Here is an 18,500-nt window from a genome sequence, read left to right as displayed (position 1 = left end):
GAGCTCTTTCAAAAAAAGGCATTCTTCCTCATAAAATGAAGTTTACTGCTGTTGAAAAAAAGCCACGTTCTTTCAATTTAATTTCGAAAGAACGTGGCAGCAGTCTAGACACAGGTAAAGTTTTTTTGAAAAAAGGCCACTTTAAAAAAAAACAAAACCCTGTAGTCTAGACATAGCCTTAAAAATGCTTAAAGCATTGTTGAGGTATAAGCACCAGAGTTTATCTTTCAAGTGAAATAAGAAATGCTCAGTGCTTCTCAAATCTTGATTTATTAAAAAGTTGCTTGTTTAGGTTTTGCCTCCACCTAATATAACCGTGGAAGCCAAGGATCAGACCAGTGAGCCATCTATTCTACAGCTTGGACCTCGCTGGTCCAGTGCCCTCGGGAAAGTATCAAAAAATACTTTCGAAAAAGCCTCTGTCAAAAAAGGCGTGCAGTCTAGACGAAGCCACCAATGGTATCATGAGTTTTCGTGGGCACAACTCACTTCTTCAGATGACTGGAGAACATTGTTCTCTCTTGCCACAGAAGGCAGGATAAGAGGCAATGAGTTTACACTATGGCTACATCTATACAGCTTTCTTCTTGCACAAAAGCCTATGCAAATGAAGTGCGGATTAGCATATTGCTGTGCTTCATTTGCGTAATTAATTAGGGGCCGCTTTTCCGCAAGAGGCTTTTGCGCAAAAAGGAGCTGTGTGGACGGCTCTTGCACAAGAGGGGATTTTTGCACAAAAAGGAGCCATCTACGCAAGCTCCTTTTTGTGTAAAAGCCTCTTGCTCAAAAACGGCCCATAATTAATTATGCAAATGAAGCGCGGCAATATGCTAATCCATGCTTCATGAATAGGCTTTTGTGCAAGAAGGACACAGTATAGATGTAGCCTTGGACACAGCAGATATAGATTAAATCTCAGGAAAAACTTCCTAACTGTAAGAACAGACTACCTAAGTAGGTGGTAAAAGCTCCTTCACTGGAGGTTTTCAGAAGGAGGCTGGATACTTATTTGTCATGGATGGTTTAGACACAACAAATCCTGCATTTTCACAGGGGGTTAGACTAGATAATCATTGCGATCCCCTGTAACCCTGTGATTCTGTGGTGCTTCACTTCCACCATAGGCTGCCAAGTCATTCCCACAGCAGTAAATGGCACACTGGAAGTTCTTCACTCTGAAGGTGACAGGAAATTTTGGCCCTCCTATAGTTTTTTTCAAGAGAAGAATAATGGGATCTTATGTGTTAAGAGGGGTCATAAAAACATGTGTATAAATCAAATCTTTGATTTGATCAAACACAATGAGGATATGTACATTTCTGATTATAAGACTTTTTCCTGAAGAGGGGTTAAATGAAGGTATTTGTAATTATCCTGCCTGACATAGGGGGAAAGACTTCTGTGCATAATGATATTCTCAATCATTCTGAGAAAGATATAAATATCTACTCATCGAGGGTAAAATTTTCAAAAGTGCGCAAGTAACTAGGAGCCTAAATCCCCTGAAAACCAACTGGACTCAAGACTCTCAAGTTGATTTTTAGTGGTTTCTAAATCATGAGGCATCCTTGAAAATTTTACCACACTAATCCAGTGTCTGGAGCCTTAATCCCACCTATCCGCCAAGAACTTTAGACTTTTTTGTTTCTTGGAAAAGAAATTCAATGAAATTCACTCTGCTATCTGGAAAGTCTCCTGCCAGACAGGTGGAATTCTGAGGGTTCGGAGCTGTACGTGTTTAACATTCTGTATAGTGTATATTTTGATGCCTTTGTAATTAAAAATAAATTAAGTTTAATGACCCTCTCGTATAAACCCAGACTGCTGCAGTGCAGATATAGGAAAGTGAGGAAAGACAATGCCAGGTGCAGCCAGCACACTGGCGCAGCCACACAACATGTCATTTTTATAAACATTATTCAAATTAGCTTCATCTCTCGTAATGCTGTTGTTTCTTTATTGCAGTTGTAAAATAAATGGTTCTTTTATACAAATGTTATCTCCTACCTATTAATTCAGTTTTAGATTATGGTGCAACTGTTCAATTTAAAGATGTAAAGCCTCATAAATATTTAGAAGTTTAAGATTGACAAAGGAAGACATTTCCTTTGATTTGCTTTTATTAATATATTGCGGGTCAGTTGTTATAGATTTATTACATATCATTGCCAAAGAGAGAAAAAATGATGAGTATATTTGTGCTACATCAAATATCTCCCTTTGAATTAGAGTTGGCTGGACAATGCATCTTTCCTGTGAAAAATTTAAAACATATACCCTCACCCCACCCAGTTATCTGAAAATTTTCCACTGAGGTGGGTTTTTTTTTTTTTTTTTTTGGCTTTTCAACAAAAACCCAAGAAATGAAGACAAAGAATTTGGTTTTGTCACATTTTTTGGTGAAAAAATTTGAGCCAGCTCTACTGCTAACATGGCTCTTTTGTTGCCAGCACTCTTGAAGTTCGTGCCAATAAACTTCCTTATAACATTCAGCTAAAAAAGGCCCAGATATATTGCTCCCAGCAACATTTTGCAGAGAGTGCATTTATCACAAATAATGAATGTATTAATGGGGAAATGAAACTCCACGTACATTGCAAACAGCCTGATGAAGCTTTGAAGAGTCAGTGAACCATGAGAAACTTCACAGTTGTCTATTAGCCCTTTGAAACTCAACACAGCAGAGACTTAGCAGTTATGATACAATTTCACATCCACAGACTCAAGGTGGATGAGGTAGTTTCTTTTATTGGAACAGATCTGTTGGTGAGAGAGACAAGCTTTCAGAAGCAACAGAAGTTGGTCCAATAAAAATTATTACCTCACCCACCTTATTTCTCCAAAATTCTGGGACATAGATTGCTACAGCAACACAATATTTCACATCTACAGCATCTTATAATAAAAATTGTCATTTTCTCTACCTTAAAAAATTATTTTAATGCTCATTAGCCAAATCATAAAGATGTCAAGCATCTGTAAATGTAATTGATATAAAATGAGAAATGTTCAGAAGCTTTCAAGATTTGCCCTTATGGAAAATGATAAACCAGTGGTGGGCAACCTACAACCCCTTGAGGTTACGTGTGTGGCTCATGAGACATTTTGTTTACCATTGCCCACATGCAGAGCTGTCAGATTCCGCTGGTTTCCATCCACGTAGTTTTTTCCTACCGGTATTACTAAAGCGACATGCACATAAAGCAAGGGCATGTGAAGTGGTGTGCTGTCGGCACGCACCTAACACTGACTGCAAGAGCCATTTGCTCCCTGTGTGTTCAATCCAAGTGTTGCCACGGTTCAATCAGCACAATCCGCAAATTCTAGGTGTGCACGTGAAGTTAGCAAAACTACTCTATCCTGAAAGACCATCTTGGTTAAATCAATCTTGTGGTCCATTGAGATAAAGGCAAACCACTCCTGCCACCCACTCTCTAGTCTAGGTTGCCTGTCACTGAACTAAGCTGATGAAAATCTGAAGTCCTGTAATTCTAGAGCAGAAATAGTTTGGGCAATAGGAAAGCCAGCTGCCCCACACATATCCTGTAAAAGTTCAGCCAGGTTGTATAAAGAGTCTAGGATTTAGATGATTGATCAGTTTTCTCTTGGAAATTCAGTTCTAAGCTGATTAAACCATTTCAGCTAGCGTTGGTCATGGCGATTTTTTGTGCTGCTGGCTCCCCTCCAATAACATTTTATTTTAGTTGGCCATTAATCAGTCACTAACATTCTAAACTTTCTACTGTATTACATGGTGTGGCTAAGCTTGAGCCAAATGTAAAATTATTGGGCTTAAGAAAAAGTGTGCGTATGTGTGTGTGTGTGTGTGTGTGTGTGTGTATAACACTCCAGGTTTCTGACCAATATGTTTTCAAAAATGAAGATGTAAGATGGAAACATTCACTTTTTTTTAAATCACCAAAAAATTGGACTGCGTAGGCAAATCAGATATTTGTGTGCAAATGACTAATCAACTGCCACTCTAGCTTTATCTATATATATATCTATATATATCTATATATATATCTATATATATATATATATATATATATTTAACTGATTTGGTACACAGATCAGTTAAATATATAGAGAATAGTATGCACTGTTGTACTATTTCACATAAAAGAGCTCAGTTCCATTTTTAAAAAGATGACAATATAGTGCTATATTTACAGAAAGCAAAATGTATGGCTGTTATTGTTAAATACTGTAACAGACCCATTCCAGCTGGCTGCCGCATACTAATGAAGGGAAGACTTTGGTGAACAGATTCCTCTTCCCTGAGTTTAAAAAAAAAAAAGGCCAAGCCAAAGTGCAGCATAATGAGGCAGGCACCTGGGATCTCTTAGAGCTTGCTAGAAGCTACAGGCTAATTAGACACCTGCAGCCAATTAAGGCCCGTGGTGCTGCTTTAAAAGGTCTCCAGGCAAGGAAGTGGGGGAGGAAAAGAGTGAAGAACAGGCAGGAGGAAGTGTGATATAGAAGAGCTGTGTGGGTGATAACTGAGGACTGATGAGTAGGTACCAAAGGAAAGATGCTGGGAGGGATTGTTTGGGGAAGCGGACCAGGGAAAAGCTGCCGAAGTGAGATTGATGGAAACCATGCCTGTTGCTGCTGCCCTAGGGTCCATGGAGTAGTAGGAGGGAGATCAGGACTCCAGAGCGGAGTTTACCCTAAACTTATGTACTAGTCTGTGATGAGTGTGGCTTGATAGGCTATAGCTCCTGCCTCTACTAAAGAGGTCATGTGGGGGGCCACAGCCAGCCTCTGAGGCTAATGCTGTCCTCCAGTAGCTTGAGACCCACAGAGAATGGCTGGGACTTTGCCAAAATATTTACAAAATTAACTGAATGCTCCAAAAACTTGGTTTTCATTTCAAAAAAATATTTACGCTGGAAATACCTTGTATTGTATTTTGGCGCTCTGAATAGATAGTAAAAATATACATAACAGCAGACAATTGTACAGTAACATGATGTGAGGGCATTTGGGTAGAAAAACTCTGCAGGAGAGTCTATTTACTTCTCCACTTCTGAAAAGCAGCAGTTGAAATTCAGAGGTGCTGGCTGTCTAGTTGTTTGTGGCGTTGGACAACATTGGAATATGTTGTTACTACAATAGCTGTAAAGAAGACAGCTCTTATAGTCTAAAATTCTACACATGGGCATGACTATTGATGGTCAGAATATTTATTGTTCAGATTACCTTTTCCCCCCTTATTTGTTTAGGGCAGTTGAACTTCTGAAACAAAAATTCAAGTTGAAGTTCAGAGCTAGCAGAGTGTATTTGCAGGTCAGATTTGGTGTATAATAGGGTACATCTACACCTCAATACTATTTCAGGATACTGAAATATCCCAAAATAGCTATCCCACATCGTCACAGCAAGACTGTTATTTCAAGCTCACTATTCCGACGTCACCATAATCCTCATTCTACGAGGAGTAAGGGACATTTTGGAATAGCGCTTTATTTCAAAATGTGGTGCTGTGTAGAGATGCTATTTCAAAATAGCATCGAAATGAGATATGCAATTTGCTGTGGAGACGTACCCACAGCAAAGAATCAGATAGAAGGAAAAAGCTCTGAATTTTGAACGAGGCGTTTCTTCTTCTCTTTGTCATTTCTAGGCAGCAAACATACCACTGGTATCAGAGCTTGGCATTGACGATATCCATTTTGATGACTTTTCACTCGATGTGGATGCCATGATTACTGCAGCCCTCCGGATGTTCATGGAGCTTGGAATGGTGCAGAAATTTAAAATAGACTATGAGGTAAAATATATACAATGGAAATCTGCTCTGTAAAGATATCTGTTGTTTTGTCTTGGCAGTGCTGTTCCCATTTGTACACATTGTGTAGCCCTGATAAAATTTCTGCTTTTCATTTCAGACACTGTGTAGGTGGCTTTTGACAGTGAGGAAGAATTACCGAATGGTTCTGTATCACAACTGGAGGCATGCTTTCAATGTGTGCCAATTAATGTTTGCAATGTTAACTGTAAGTATTCAGTGAAAAGGACAGCCCTCATAAGAGTTTTTATCATCACATTGTCTTATATGCCTAAATGTCTTTTCCAACATTAGTTTTTTAGTTATTATAAGTTCATTTTATACCAATGTACAATACATAGGCGTATCCCTAATTGTGGAAATACATTTTGGTAACATTTGATAAGAGTTCTAGTAACAGTGATATCATATCACAAATACATGAAAATCATGAATTAACAATAGATAACAATCTTGGAGTAGGGAGCTTATTAGAGAGCTTGATCTTTCTGGGTCTTCCTTTTCTGAAATCTTTGATTTTGCATATATTTCTGTATGTGAAAACGGAGTCATAAATACCTGAGAGTAGAATCATATCAGCAGAGTTATTTGGTGTGATGCTCTAGCTTCATCTAAATAGAAATAGGAGATATTGCCTTGTAAGCCATTTTAAAAATGGGCTTCTGTAGAGCTGATCCAAATAAGTTTACAGCCTCCACAAATTCTTTTCTGCTATTCATCAAACATATCAGTCTAGGGTTCTAGCCTTTTTTCTGCATATCAATTGCTCTTATTGATGCCAGTAGCAAAAGAGCATCATAGAATTCATGGTCAGAAGTTGGTAATGAGGTTTCTGAGTCCAGTTTTTAGATAACTGACCCTATACGGTTAAAAGCCCTGGTTAACAGGGCTGGAGAGAAGAATTGTAGCTCGTGTTATTTTTCTATATTCTCCTTTTAAACCATACATTACCTAAAGCCAAAATTACAACTTCACATCCCTTTACATATTTCAAAAGCATACAGTTTGAATTCCTGTATCTAAATTTGCTCAAGATTTGTGGTTAGAACCCAAACTGTAAGGCTATGTCTACACTGACAGCTTCTTGCGCAAGAACTCTTTTGTGGAAGAGTTCTTGTGCAAAAACTCTTCCACACTGGCGTGTGCTTTTGTGCAAGAGCATCCATGGCAGTGTAGACACTCTCTTCCCAAGAAAGCTCTGATGGCTGTTTTAACCCTAGGGGCTTCTTGCGCAAGACATTCATGTTGACTGTCTACACTGGCCTCTTCTGGAAGAGCTCGTGCACAAGAAGGCTTCTTCCCGAGAGGGAGCATCAGAGTTCTCGCACAAGATGCCCTGATTTTCTGAAGTACAACATCAGTTTACTTGCGCAAGAATGTGCGGCCAGTGTAGACAAGCGACATGTTTTTACGCAAGAGCGGCCGTTTTCATGCAAGAACGTGCCAGTATAGACACAGACCAAGGGGCTTATTTTCTGGGTTGCGACATGTCTGAAACCTTGGTAAGAACAGCTGTTAGAGTGATTTCAACCCTTGATAGTGGAAAGTTTTGAGAACAAATGCAAGATCCCTACTGTGCAAAGTAGTAGAAACTGATGTACCATGAGATTTGCGATGTTTGAGCTAAAATTTAACAAGTTTGGGATTTAACTCCCAAAACAAAACATGAACCCTATTTCAGCCTCAAACTCTAGTGTAAATCTCATCTGGATCCAAACACAGCCTCACTCGTTTATCATTAGCCTTAAGAGAAGATCCTGAAGTTTGTGCAAACATTTCCTCATATGTAGTTTGAAAGATGACCATGAAAAGTTGTTCATTTTCAAACGTTTTAACCCTTTAAGTGCTTTGGGGTATAGAGGGTGAAAAGTTTTAAAGATCTGCCTTAAGCACACGGCATGACTCACATTATAAGCCATACATATTGCTAGACAGTTGTGCATGAAACTGGTTATTAGGACATTTTCATTCACATTTTCCAAAGGTGTGTCTGTCCCTAACATACATCTATCCAAATCAACAAACTTGTAAGGTGTTGCACATATATTTGCAAAACAACCTGTGTTTACTCCGTTTGAAATTGCATATCTTTATAATTATTTATAAACTCGTTATGGGGCAAAATTGTTGTTTCTGGCAATAAACACAGCTCTCTGCAGAACAAGTGATAACTATCAATCCTCTGGGCACAATGGGTATTTATACAGTGACAGGCATGCTTTTTTGTTACCAAAAATATAGAAAAACTGAAAATTTCTAAGCTTCCTCCTCAGAAACTTATGATTTTTTTTTGCTAGTTCTGCTGTTTTAAAATTGGTTTATTTAACAAAGTCATAATTTGGGAAACACATACTCAGATATTATTGAGCAGATAATACAATAACTAGGATGACTGAGCAACTTGCTTTATCCAACTGGATCAGATTAATTGCTGAACAAATCAATGTATGCCCATGGCACCAGGGATGGGAAAGAGGTCTTCCAGCACTCAGTGTAAAACCCCTAAACGAGGGCAGCATAGTGGCAATATAGACCTAGCCTAAGTGTCTTGGTTTGGATACCCACAAATTGGTGCAGATAAAAGCCCCGGTCATGGTTGAAAATGCGGTCCTGTTTACTTTCCCAAGGTCATAATAGGAAGCCTCTGACTGACATAGGCTGAAAGAGAACACAAGAATTCTAAATCACTGCCCTGTGATTTAGCCACAACACATCCATCCCTTTGAATCAAGGGCTGTGCAGAGAAGTTTCATCTGTATCTTTTCTACCTGAAGAAAATTTGTATGGTAAATGCGAATTGATGCCATAAGTTTCTTTGTACAGCTTTGCCATATGCAGATGTATTCACTCTTGTTTTCATGGGTTCTCTGTTGTATAGTGTTAAAATGCTAACATCCCCTCACGACACAGTAGGTGAAACATTTATAAATCAGTTGGGAGTTGGCAGGGTTCTACCATCCAAATATTTGCAGAAGAATAAGTGAAAGAATTGGATGGAACATGTCACTTACTGGAACAGCAGAACATTATGTGGTGAAATCAGAGATGATATAGATCAGTCAGGCACCAGACAGAAATCTACTAGTCCAAGAATTAAACCGATCATTACATTTTGCTGACAATAATATCTCAAAAAATCAAACCACAGAAGCAGTTTCATGGTGCATCTCCATTTTGGAGAATCCTGGGCTTATTTGTGGAAAATAGCAAAGCTGGAGCTTTGATGGAAAGCAGGTGCATCTCAAGGACTATGTACTTCTTTTCTAAAGAGAGAGAAAGGGCATGTGAGCATTACTGCTTTTCAAGACTCCTACCACCTGCCAGTCTATAAAACACCATTGAGATGATAAATTCATTACCTGCAGATGTATAGGAGAGTCTTAAAAATATTTTGTACTTAAGACATAGTGGCTGTGTCTAGACTGGCAAGTTTTTCCACAAAAGCAGCTGCTTTTGCGGAAAAACTTGCCAGCTGTCTATACTGGCCGCTTGAATTTCCGCAAGAACACTGACTATCTCATGTAAAAAAAATCAGTGCTTCTTGCGGAAATACTATGCTGCTCTCATTCGGGCAAAAGTCCTTTTGCGCAAAAGCTTTTGCGCAAAAGGGCCAGTGTAGACAGCTCAGATTTGTTTTGCGCAAAAAAGCCCCGATCGCGAAAATGGCGATTGGGGCTTTCTTGCGTAAAACCGCATCTAGATTGGCATGGACACTTTTCTGCAAAAAGTGCTTTTGCGGAAAAGCATCCATGCCAATCTAGGCGCTCTTTTCCACAACTGCTTTTAACGGAAAACTTTTCCGTTAAAAGCATTTGCGGAAAATCATGCCAGTCTAGATGTAGCCAGTATGTCGTCTTCCAAAAAATGGATTGTCTGTGTCAATAGCCCAGAAATAATGTTGACTGAAGCATAAATGTTTTAACTAAGTAAAAATAGTAATATCAGTATCTATGAGGCCCAGGTCAACATAACTAATTTTCTGTACCACAAAAAAGTTCAGAAAAGAAGATCATGCCAGACTTAGAAGATAGTGACTGCAAAATTTTCAAAGGCTTGCTCAGCGTTTGGAGATATTTATATTGTTGAAAATAAGGTCAGATTGAAAGGAACAAAGGTCAAAACAATATTTTACTGATGTCAAAACAATATTTATGATTAGTCTGAGTTATCCTGTTCCATAAGACTATGGATAGTTTCTCTGGAAATTAGTATTCATGCATTAAATGGTTGTCTTATTAACTTGCTTTTTAGCTGTAGTAATTTTTAGATAATAATGTTGCCTTCTGTTCAGCAGTGTCTTGTTATATGAACCTTCATAGAATTATATCTGAGCTGACCAGAAGAAATTGCATTATTTCCCCCTCATTACAAAGCTTTCATAACGTCTTATGGAATATTAGAATTTTACAAAACTCAATGCTAGCAGAGTGAAAAAACATGCACTCGCGCACACACATGCACATCCCCGGACACTTCTTTATGTTTCTTTAAATGCTGCTATAATGCAGATTTAAAATCCATATTTGTGAAAAAGAATCATAGAATCCTAGAACTGAAAGGGAACTTGAAAGGTCATCAAGGCCAGTCCCCTGCCTCACAGCAGGACCAAGCACCGTCTAAATCATCCCTGACAGATGTCTATCTAACCTTCTCTTAAGTATCTCCAGAGATGGAGATTCCACAACCTCCCTAGGCAATTTATTCCAGTGTTTAACCACCCGGGCAGTTAGGAAGTTTTTCCTAATGTCCAACCTAAACCTCCCTTGCTGCAGTTTAAGCCCATTGCTTCTTGTCCTATCAGCAATCTGAGTTTCAGAAAGAGGCTGAACAGTTAATAAATCCACTGGAGCCTCCAATGGACTGAACTACTTTAAATTAGTAGGAGTTTTAAATGAGCAAAGAATATGAGAATGGAATTTAAAAAGTATAAAAATGAGAATATTCTGCAGTTTGTTACCTTCTGGTTTAAATTTTCATCTTGATTAATACACCATTGTGCTGACAGGTGTGTGTTTGTGTGAAGAGACATGTCATAACAATACGGTTAATATACCATCAGTTAGACATCACTGTCATAAAGACTAGGGATGTTAACTACAGTTTGTGTAAATGTGTAACCACTGGAATTTTTAGCAGTTACACGCAGAGGAGGGGGCAGGCGGGAGCCAGTGCTCAGGGGGAGCCAGCATTAAAGTTGGCTCCCCGTGAGCACTGGCTCCTGCCAACCTCCCCACCTCTGATAGAGAGGCAGCAGCATGGGGTTGGGGATCTAGGTGGCACAGTGGGCATTAGTGCTCATGGGGAGCTGGCTGATTCAGAGGCAGCAAGGGGGAGAGGAATGCATGTAGTCGTTACGTTTAACCGATAAGCCTAGGCTTACCAGTTAATTGTGTAACCAACTACATGTTAACATTCCTAATAAAGACCACACCAGCTGTGTCTCCTTATGTTACACACATTATAATTGCCATTAAAAAAAAAAACATATCCTCCCTCTCCCTCCCCCCTCCAAAAAAAAAAAAAAAAGAGTTAAAATTCTGGCTGCAAAATAAGGGAAATGTTCAGCCATCTTTACAAATGCAAAAGTGTGATAGATTTCAGGGGTAGTTTTTCCAAAACAATCACTGCATATTGGATCCAGATTGCTTTCAACATGGAGATAAGGTTGCTTTCAAATACAGATTTAAAAAAGAAAAAGCAATAATTTCACTCTTTGTATATGTTTAATGACACATATTTTTGTCTCTTTCCTGTTGAACCCTAGGAAAGCTAATGGGCCAGTCCTGCAACTCACTTGTGGAGGCATGGACTCACAGCTAGAGCATTTCCTTGTGACTAGGCCTCCTTCCCCCTGCTGACAGTCCTACCATGGTCTTCCTCTTGTCATTACACAGCCCTTCAGCCAAATCACATTTAGTCCCTCCTTCCAGAATAAACAAAGAGTCCTATAAGCTAAATTCAAAACATACATAATTATTTATCCCTTCCCAGGCTCTGTAGGGCTGTGCTCCAACTCTTGTACAGAGCAATACCACTCTGGGTGTTTGCCTATCAACCTGGCTCCAAACTCACCAGTCTCTCGCCCACTTGGATCATTGTGTTTCCTCATGGGCCAGCAAAGGAATCCATCCCCTCCCTCTCATCTGGATTTCAGTCCAGGGACCCTGTAGCAAATAACTAAGGCTTGCTTCCTTTGACTCCTCACTGCCTCCCTGAATTTCTTGCTATCTTAGTTTTCTCCCAGGGCTCGCTGTACACCTACCTCCTTCAATCTCCAGCAGCAAGAGGGGAATACTGGACCTCTCCATGCATCCTCTCTCTTGCCTGGGTTTGTCCATTTATACTCAGCACCTCGCTCCTTCCCCAGCTCAGCTTCATCTTCATTTGGGCCTGGCCCAGGTGTAACTAGGTGCCTTAGGTTGCTACCTCCAGATAGCCAATGCCGGGTCACAGTGCATGCCCATCATAACATACTGTTGTATTCTAACTCATGAATATGCCCATTGACATCAGTAAGACTACTCATGAATATGGCGCAAGAGCAGGGCACCATAACTTAGTAAGCATGCCTTCATCTGACACACCTTTCATCAATATGTATTTTAAAAAGTAAAATGAAAGCAAAACAACAGATAATTAAAGTTGAATCCAGTGTGCTAATGACAAAACATGTAAAAGTGGAGCAAGGTGTAATACAATTAATTTCCTTACATGAAAAAGTGACCTTCACTTTGCCATCTGCCATTCCTGAGTTATGGGTCATTCCTGTTCTTGTGAAAATAAATTCTATTATACCATCATCCATAGCTATGTATTTTTCCTCTCTACACGTAAATTTAAAAGGTGGGAGATATAGCTACTCTCGTCTTCCTGCATTATGTATAAAGCAGACATCCTCTTACCATAACACTGGTTTTAAATTCAATATTTTTTTTAAGTGAAATATCCTATTTGTATATTCCATGACAAGATTTGTTATGAAATAAAAGGTTAAATTTATTCCTGAGCTATTGCTGTTGTTAGTAAATTGCTTAATCTGTACTTCTGCATTTATGATGCAAGCTGAGTCCTTGAATTCAATCAAACCTTATTTTAAGATGAGGATCATTTATTATGGAATCAGTTTTCCATTATAAAATTCCAATTTTCAGTGGTTTATAGCTCAGCTGTGGATGCTTTCTTTGGACTAAAACTTGGCACATCATGTTGCCAGGTCACTAGCTATTTTATTTACACTTTTTTAAATGGACCATTGTTATTTTTTGTTGTAGGAGAATAATTTTTTTAAATGGACAGTATTTTTCAGATGTTTTTGCTGTTCTTTTAATGATATTATTGAAGCTGCCGTTTTAAAGGCAACTTATCTACAATTCAGAAGCAACCATTTAATAATAGTCATGTTATTTTACCTCTGGATGCTTCATGTGTAGAATCATCTTTGGCATTTAGATCAGCCTTTCTGAAACTAGATGGAGTCCATTCCTTTAGGATGCAGAGAACCCTCTGGAAGGTGCTCTGCATTCAAACTCCCACTGAAATGGATGGGAGTTAAGAGTAATTAATACCCTGAAGACTTATCATATTAGTGATAGTGACTTAAAATTTACTAAAGTAGGATTTATTGTCTAGAGAGTCAATATGCTTCAATAGGTCTTACTGTAATGTGCTCATGTGTAAACATAGATATCCAACATGTGGGTGAAAGTATTTCAGGTATTGGAGATCCAAATGACACTGACATATTGGCTACGTCTACACTGCCCCCTCTTGCACAAGACAATATGCAAATGAGGTGATTATCACTGTGCCTCATTTGCATACTTAATGAGCTGCCATTTTTGTGCGTGGGGCTTTTGCACAAAAAGGAGCCATCTACACTGCTCCTTTTTGCGCAAAAACCCCCTCTTGCACAAGAGCCATTCTTCCTGAAGAAAGCAGTAGAACAGCTCTTGTGCAAGAGGGGATTCTTGCGCAAAAATGGTGGCTCATTAAGTATGCAAATGAGGTGTGGCAATATTCACCGCTTCATCTCATTTGCATATTTTCTTGCGCAAGAGAGAGCAGTGTAGACATAGCCTTTATGTCTGGGGAAAACGAACTCCCTTGAGCTCCTTTGTATCATCTCAGACACATGGGTTGTTTTCTCTTATTGTAGCTGTGAAGCAGATGCTATTTTATGGCCATCTTTTCCATCCTCACTACCTCTTACTGTAGTTTCTATTGGCTTTGTGCTGCTCCTCACTCAGACTCATTTTGTCACTCATGCATTCTTTCTTATGATGGGATGAGCTACATTTTCCCTTGACACTTTTCTTACCAGTCAATCCCGGTGCATATGCATATTTCCTTTGTGGCTTTGACTCCCTAAGCAGCTTGAAGATGTTTTTAGCTGCCATTAGTTTCCCCCTCCATAGTCAGAATGTGATTATTTGTTATTTTTCTGGCTTGAAAGGAAAGCATGCCATATTCACTTGCTACTCTCCTCATTAATAACTGCTACTGAACTAGTCACAATTTGCTATCTCTGTTGTGTGATTGGTCATTTCAGTCACATGCTATTGTGTTTATTCCTCAATTGGCTGATTCACAAGTTCATAGATCTTTCAAGACCTGTGTGTGAAGTTTTCCATACAAATCCTTTCACATATAAATGCCATGCTCCCACCTCCCGTGGATAAAGGATATTTTGAACAGGTTTTAAAAACTTAAAAATATTTTCAAGTAAAATATTAGAGTAGGGGTCTGCAACATATGGCTCATTATAGAATCAAATATGGCTCTTTTATCATTCCCAAAATGCATGCAACTTTTTAAAATTAAAGTGAAAAATTAATTCAGCATTTTAAAAATGCATAATTACTCATGTCTCTTGAATGTGTGCATGAACCTGAGTTTGACTAGTTATCATGTAAACTTCAAACAATTGTGCAAAAAGATGCAGCAGCTGAAGTCCCATTAAAGTCTGTGAGTACAATGTTTCACTTATGTAATCATCATGTCAATTATCAATAATACTAAGTTGTATATTTTTAGTCATGCAAATGGGCGTTTTTAAATGGCTCTTTGTTAACAACTTTTTCTGAATTCTGATGTAGTTTTGCTCTTTGGTTTGAAAAGGTTGCCGACCCCTGTATGAGAGCATCTTTTAAAAGAAATGTACCATTTGAATTACCATTTCTTGAAAATAATCTGCCTCTTTCTTGAATTTCCCAGATGTACAGGTAATCTTGATATGCAAAAGACCCATCCCGCCTGCTTTCACTAGTGCAATATTTTACTCTGTTCAGTGTGACATGCTAACATACTCAAGTGATCTGTTTAACATGTCAAGAGCAGAAAACTTTATTTAATAAAAAATATTGAGCCAGAGAGCTGGCAGTATTCAGGTGCATTCAAAGCTGTTGTGATTAATTTGACAAAGTGCAAGTAGTGGTGTAACTTAAGTTGAACCTGTCTGCTTTGAATGCATCATCCAGTGCCCATTGAAATCAATAGGAGTCCTTTCACTGACTTCAGCAGGATATGAATTAGGTCCTAACGTAGCATAAAGAATGGCAGGTGGCAGGAAGTACATGCAGCAGATACCAATCAGCTTCTGCATTGTATCACCAACATGAAATAAAAGAAAAATCTAGCACATGTGAGCTAAGGTGGCATGGATTTGGCCTAATGTGTATTCTGTATTTTCACATCTACTATATCAGTTTTAGCACTGAATAATTTCATTGCTTTATTTAAGAAAAATCTCTCAAACTCATGCTGGGTATTTCTAGTAGAATTATGCTATTCAAGGTGTTCCCTCCTAAAATCTAATCCCCTTGTTGCAGCTAACAAAACAGTCTCTGACAACTTTAGTATTTGCATAGCTGATATTTAGCTTCTCTGTCTCATGAGCCACCTTTGATTTAGCTTCTCAGTTGTCTGCAATAACGTACAACAAATACAGCACCTCAGGATCTAAGAAGTCAGTCTATGTAATAATATTTTTAAAATGGAATTGATTTTGTTTCATGTTTTTCACATATGTAAATTCAGCTTCTCATTTTAGTGTGTAAGGATTATTTTTATTTTCAGCTCTTTTTTCACCAAATCTTCTGGGTATTGGTGAAGAGCGGATTAAAAATGTGACAGAGCTCATAATAGGTTATCACGATGATATTATGAATTCCACTAACCATCCAACATATAGCAAGGAACAGTATTTAACAATAAAGCATTTATCTTGCCTTATTTAAAGGATGCTGGTTTCAAAACAAAGATGTTACTTGATGGATTAACATTATCTATCCTTCCTGCTCCTGATAGGATTTGTTTTTTCTGTTCTTAGACAGCAGGATTTCAGGAGATTCTGACTGAAATTGAAATTTTAGCTTTGATTGTGGGATGTTTATGTCATGACCTTGACCACAGGGGAACCAACAATGCCTTCCAAGCCAAGTAAGTTTTCTAATTCTTATTACTTTAATTTGTTTTCTCCCTTCCATAGCGGCACAAAAGGTGACAGAGAATAAAGAATGAAGCATTAATTTCAGGGCTCCTAGGTGAAGGCCAAGTATTCATGTGCGTACATGTAATGAGGGACTATCCATCTTTATAATTCCCTATTCGTTTTGGTAATTGCTGACTTGCCCTTTGTATCATGCTGTTGATTTGGGTTGCCCCTTGTGAACTAACTCCTAATATAGAAATGTGATACCAAACATTGATGATCCCTTCCATCAGAGTACCTGCCAACTAGAGATCTGCCAGGATGGAACATAAGAAGCATTGCAAATATCCTAGTCTCTCTTTGGCTGGTATGTTCAAATCATCATGAAACCTTTTCTAGTCATTTAATAGATTTAAATAAATATCAGGTAGAACTGAAGTCTTGTATCCACCAAAGGATGACATTCACTCCACCTGCAAAATCCCACATTTTCAATCTTTGGCATGTGGAATGGTTGCCACCAATTCAAAACTATGGTTTGTGGATCTGTGCAATCTCTCCCCATGTGATGTGGCAGTTATTCCAGCCTAACTCCGCCTCTCCAGCTATGTGAGGTCCTGGTTCCTTATGAATACAGGTACATGACTTCTCTCTGACCTGTCCCCTAAGGGATTATGGGCATGACTTGGGGCGCTCTGACATGGGTGCATAGGGTGTATGAAGGTACCTCCGTGAGGCCAGCTGGTTGGTGGGATATGCTCTAGAGCTTGTGTGCTAGACTTTCTATTCAGATACTTGTCTATTAAGTGGAACCTTGCTGTACAAGCCCCAGTAAATTTCACCCTAAAAGGAAATCTAGTTTAGGGGATCTAGGGTCTGATCCTGCAGCCCTTATTTACACAGTTACATTCTATTGCCTCAAAAAGTCCCTTCCTTCATATGATTGCTAGTAGAGGCAGTATAGTGTAGTGGAAAGGGACAGGGTTTATTTCTTTTTGCCTGTGATGATAAGGAAGTTCCTTTGATCAAAGGGCATTTCTCCCCTTTCCCACCCCACTATTTATGTTTGGAAAGGTGCAGAAACTCTCCCATTGCAACATCCCAGCTGAGCTCTGCTATTGAGCTGTCAGATATCTAATTCAGGACTTATATTGTTCCATTGGCTCACTGTCATAAAGGAAACATAACCATCTGCAGATAACCAGAATCCAAAAGATTGGGGTTTTGCAGTTCCTGGGCCACAGCATTGTTTTGAGGCTCTACACTGTGGCTAGTTCTGGGGATCGAGGGGAGAAACAGCCAGCTCCAACCACAACTATTTGAAAGCCAGAGAGCTGTTTTGCCTCCCACTCTTTTTTTTTTCCAAAAAATGAAAAGAACGAAAGAAAAAAAAAAGAATCTATGCTCCACAGTGTGTAGCATACATGGATTGCTTTGTTTCTTAGGGCAAACTTCCTCATTATACTCTACCCATTTTGATGTTTCTGATGCGCCCAGTTAACATTTCCATCAGCTGTTGTTCTCAGCTGCTGGTGCTACTGCTCACTCTCAATGAAACAATAACATTGTCTGGACTGTCATTTGCCAAGGCAAGAAAAATCAATTGCAATGCTCAAGAGATAGGATTACTGGTGCAAAGGTTACAGAGCATCACCAGTTGCGTTATGCTACGGAGTCTTGGAGAAGCAGAAAAGATGAGAAACCGTGTAAGACAAATGGGAAAACTTTTCTGATTGATGTTTATGTTCCTAATTCACAAAGATAAGACTTAGGTAGGATTCCCTACATCCATGTATCCCTATAGATTCAGGCTCTGATTAACCTAACCATTTATCTCTTGGAATGTTGTGTAATATTTCTCTTGGGAAGTTTGAAACAGATTTCAACAATTGAATGCTGTCATTTCCAGTTGTTGTTTAACAACTGAGTACAAACCGGATACTGTATTCCTCTAATGCCATAAAGAAATTATTCAAGACATTTAAGAGAAGATATGACACACACATAAAATATCCCTGAAAACAGAAGTTGTACCTTTCATAACAGTAGCTATGATTTATTCTTCCAAGCTTACTTACAGAGTTAAGCATCACATTTTCCTGTTTTATCTTAGTGCCGAGTACCAATGTTTTGTGTGATGAAAGATCAAGAGGTATATGATGGAAGCAATATCCCAGTTCTTTGAAATTGCTCTGTTAGTACAACTCAGCACTGTTTTCTCTAGGGATGATGTTCCCACTTATCCCCTTCTCTATTACAGCTGCCCCTGATGATTAA

General features: G+C 38.8%; 1 protein-coding gene across 1 annotated transcript in view; it reads left to right on the top strand.

The window, feature by feature from the left end:
- PDE11A (phosphodiesterase 11A) overlaps window positions 1–18,500 on the top strand; it is a 128,721-nt gene that overhangs the window by 50,880 nt on the left and 59,341 nt on the right. The window contains exons 9-11 of the mRNA XM_075933714.2: window positions 5,630–5,776; window positions 5,895–6,002; window positions 16,122–16,231. Of these exons, the coding sequence (XP_075789829.2) occupies window positions 5,630–5,776; window positions 5,895–6,002; window positions 16,122–16,231 (365 nt within the window). The remainder of the gene's footprint in view (window positions 1–5,629; window positions 5,777–5,894; window positions 6,003–16,121; window positions 16,232–18,500) is intronic.

This window comes from Pelodiscus sinensis, chromosome 7 (genome assembly GCF_052426305.1).
Source record: "Pelodiscus sinensis isolate ZL-2025 chromosome 7, ASM5242630v1, whole genome shotgun sequence".
NCBI lineage: Eukaryota > Metazoa > Chordata > Testudines > Trionychidae > Pelodiscus > Pelodiscus sinensis.
This window is presented reverse-complemented; position numbering and strand designations above follow the sequence as displayed.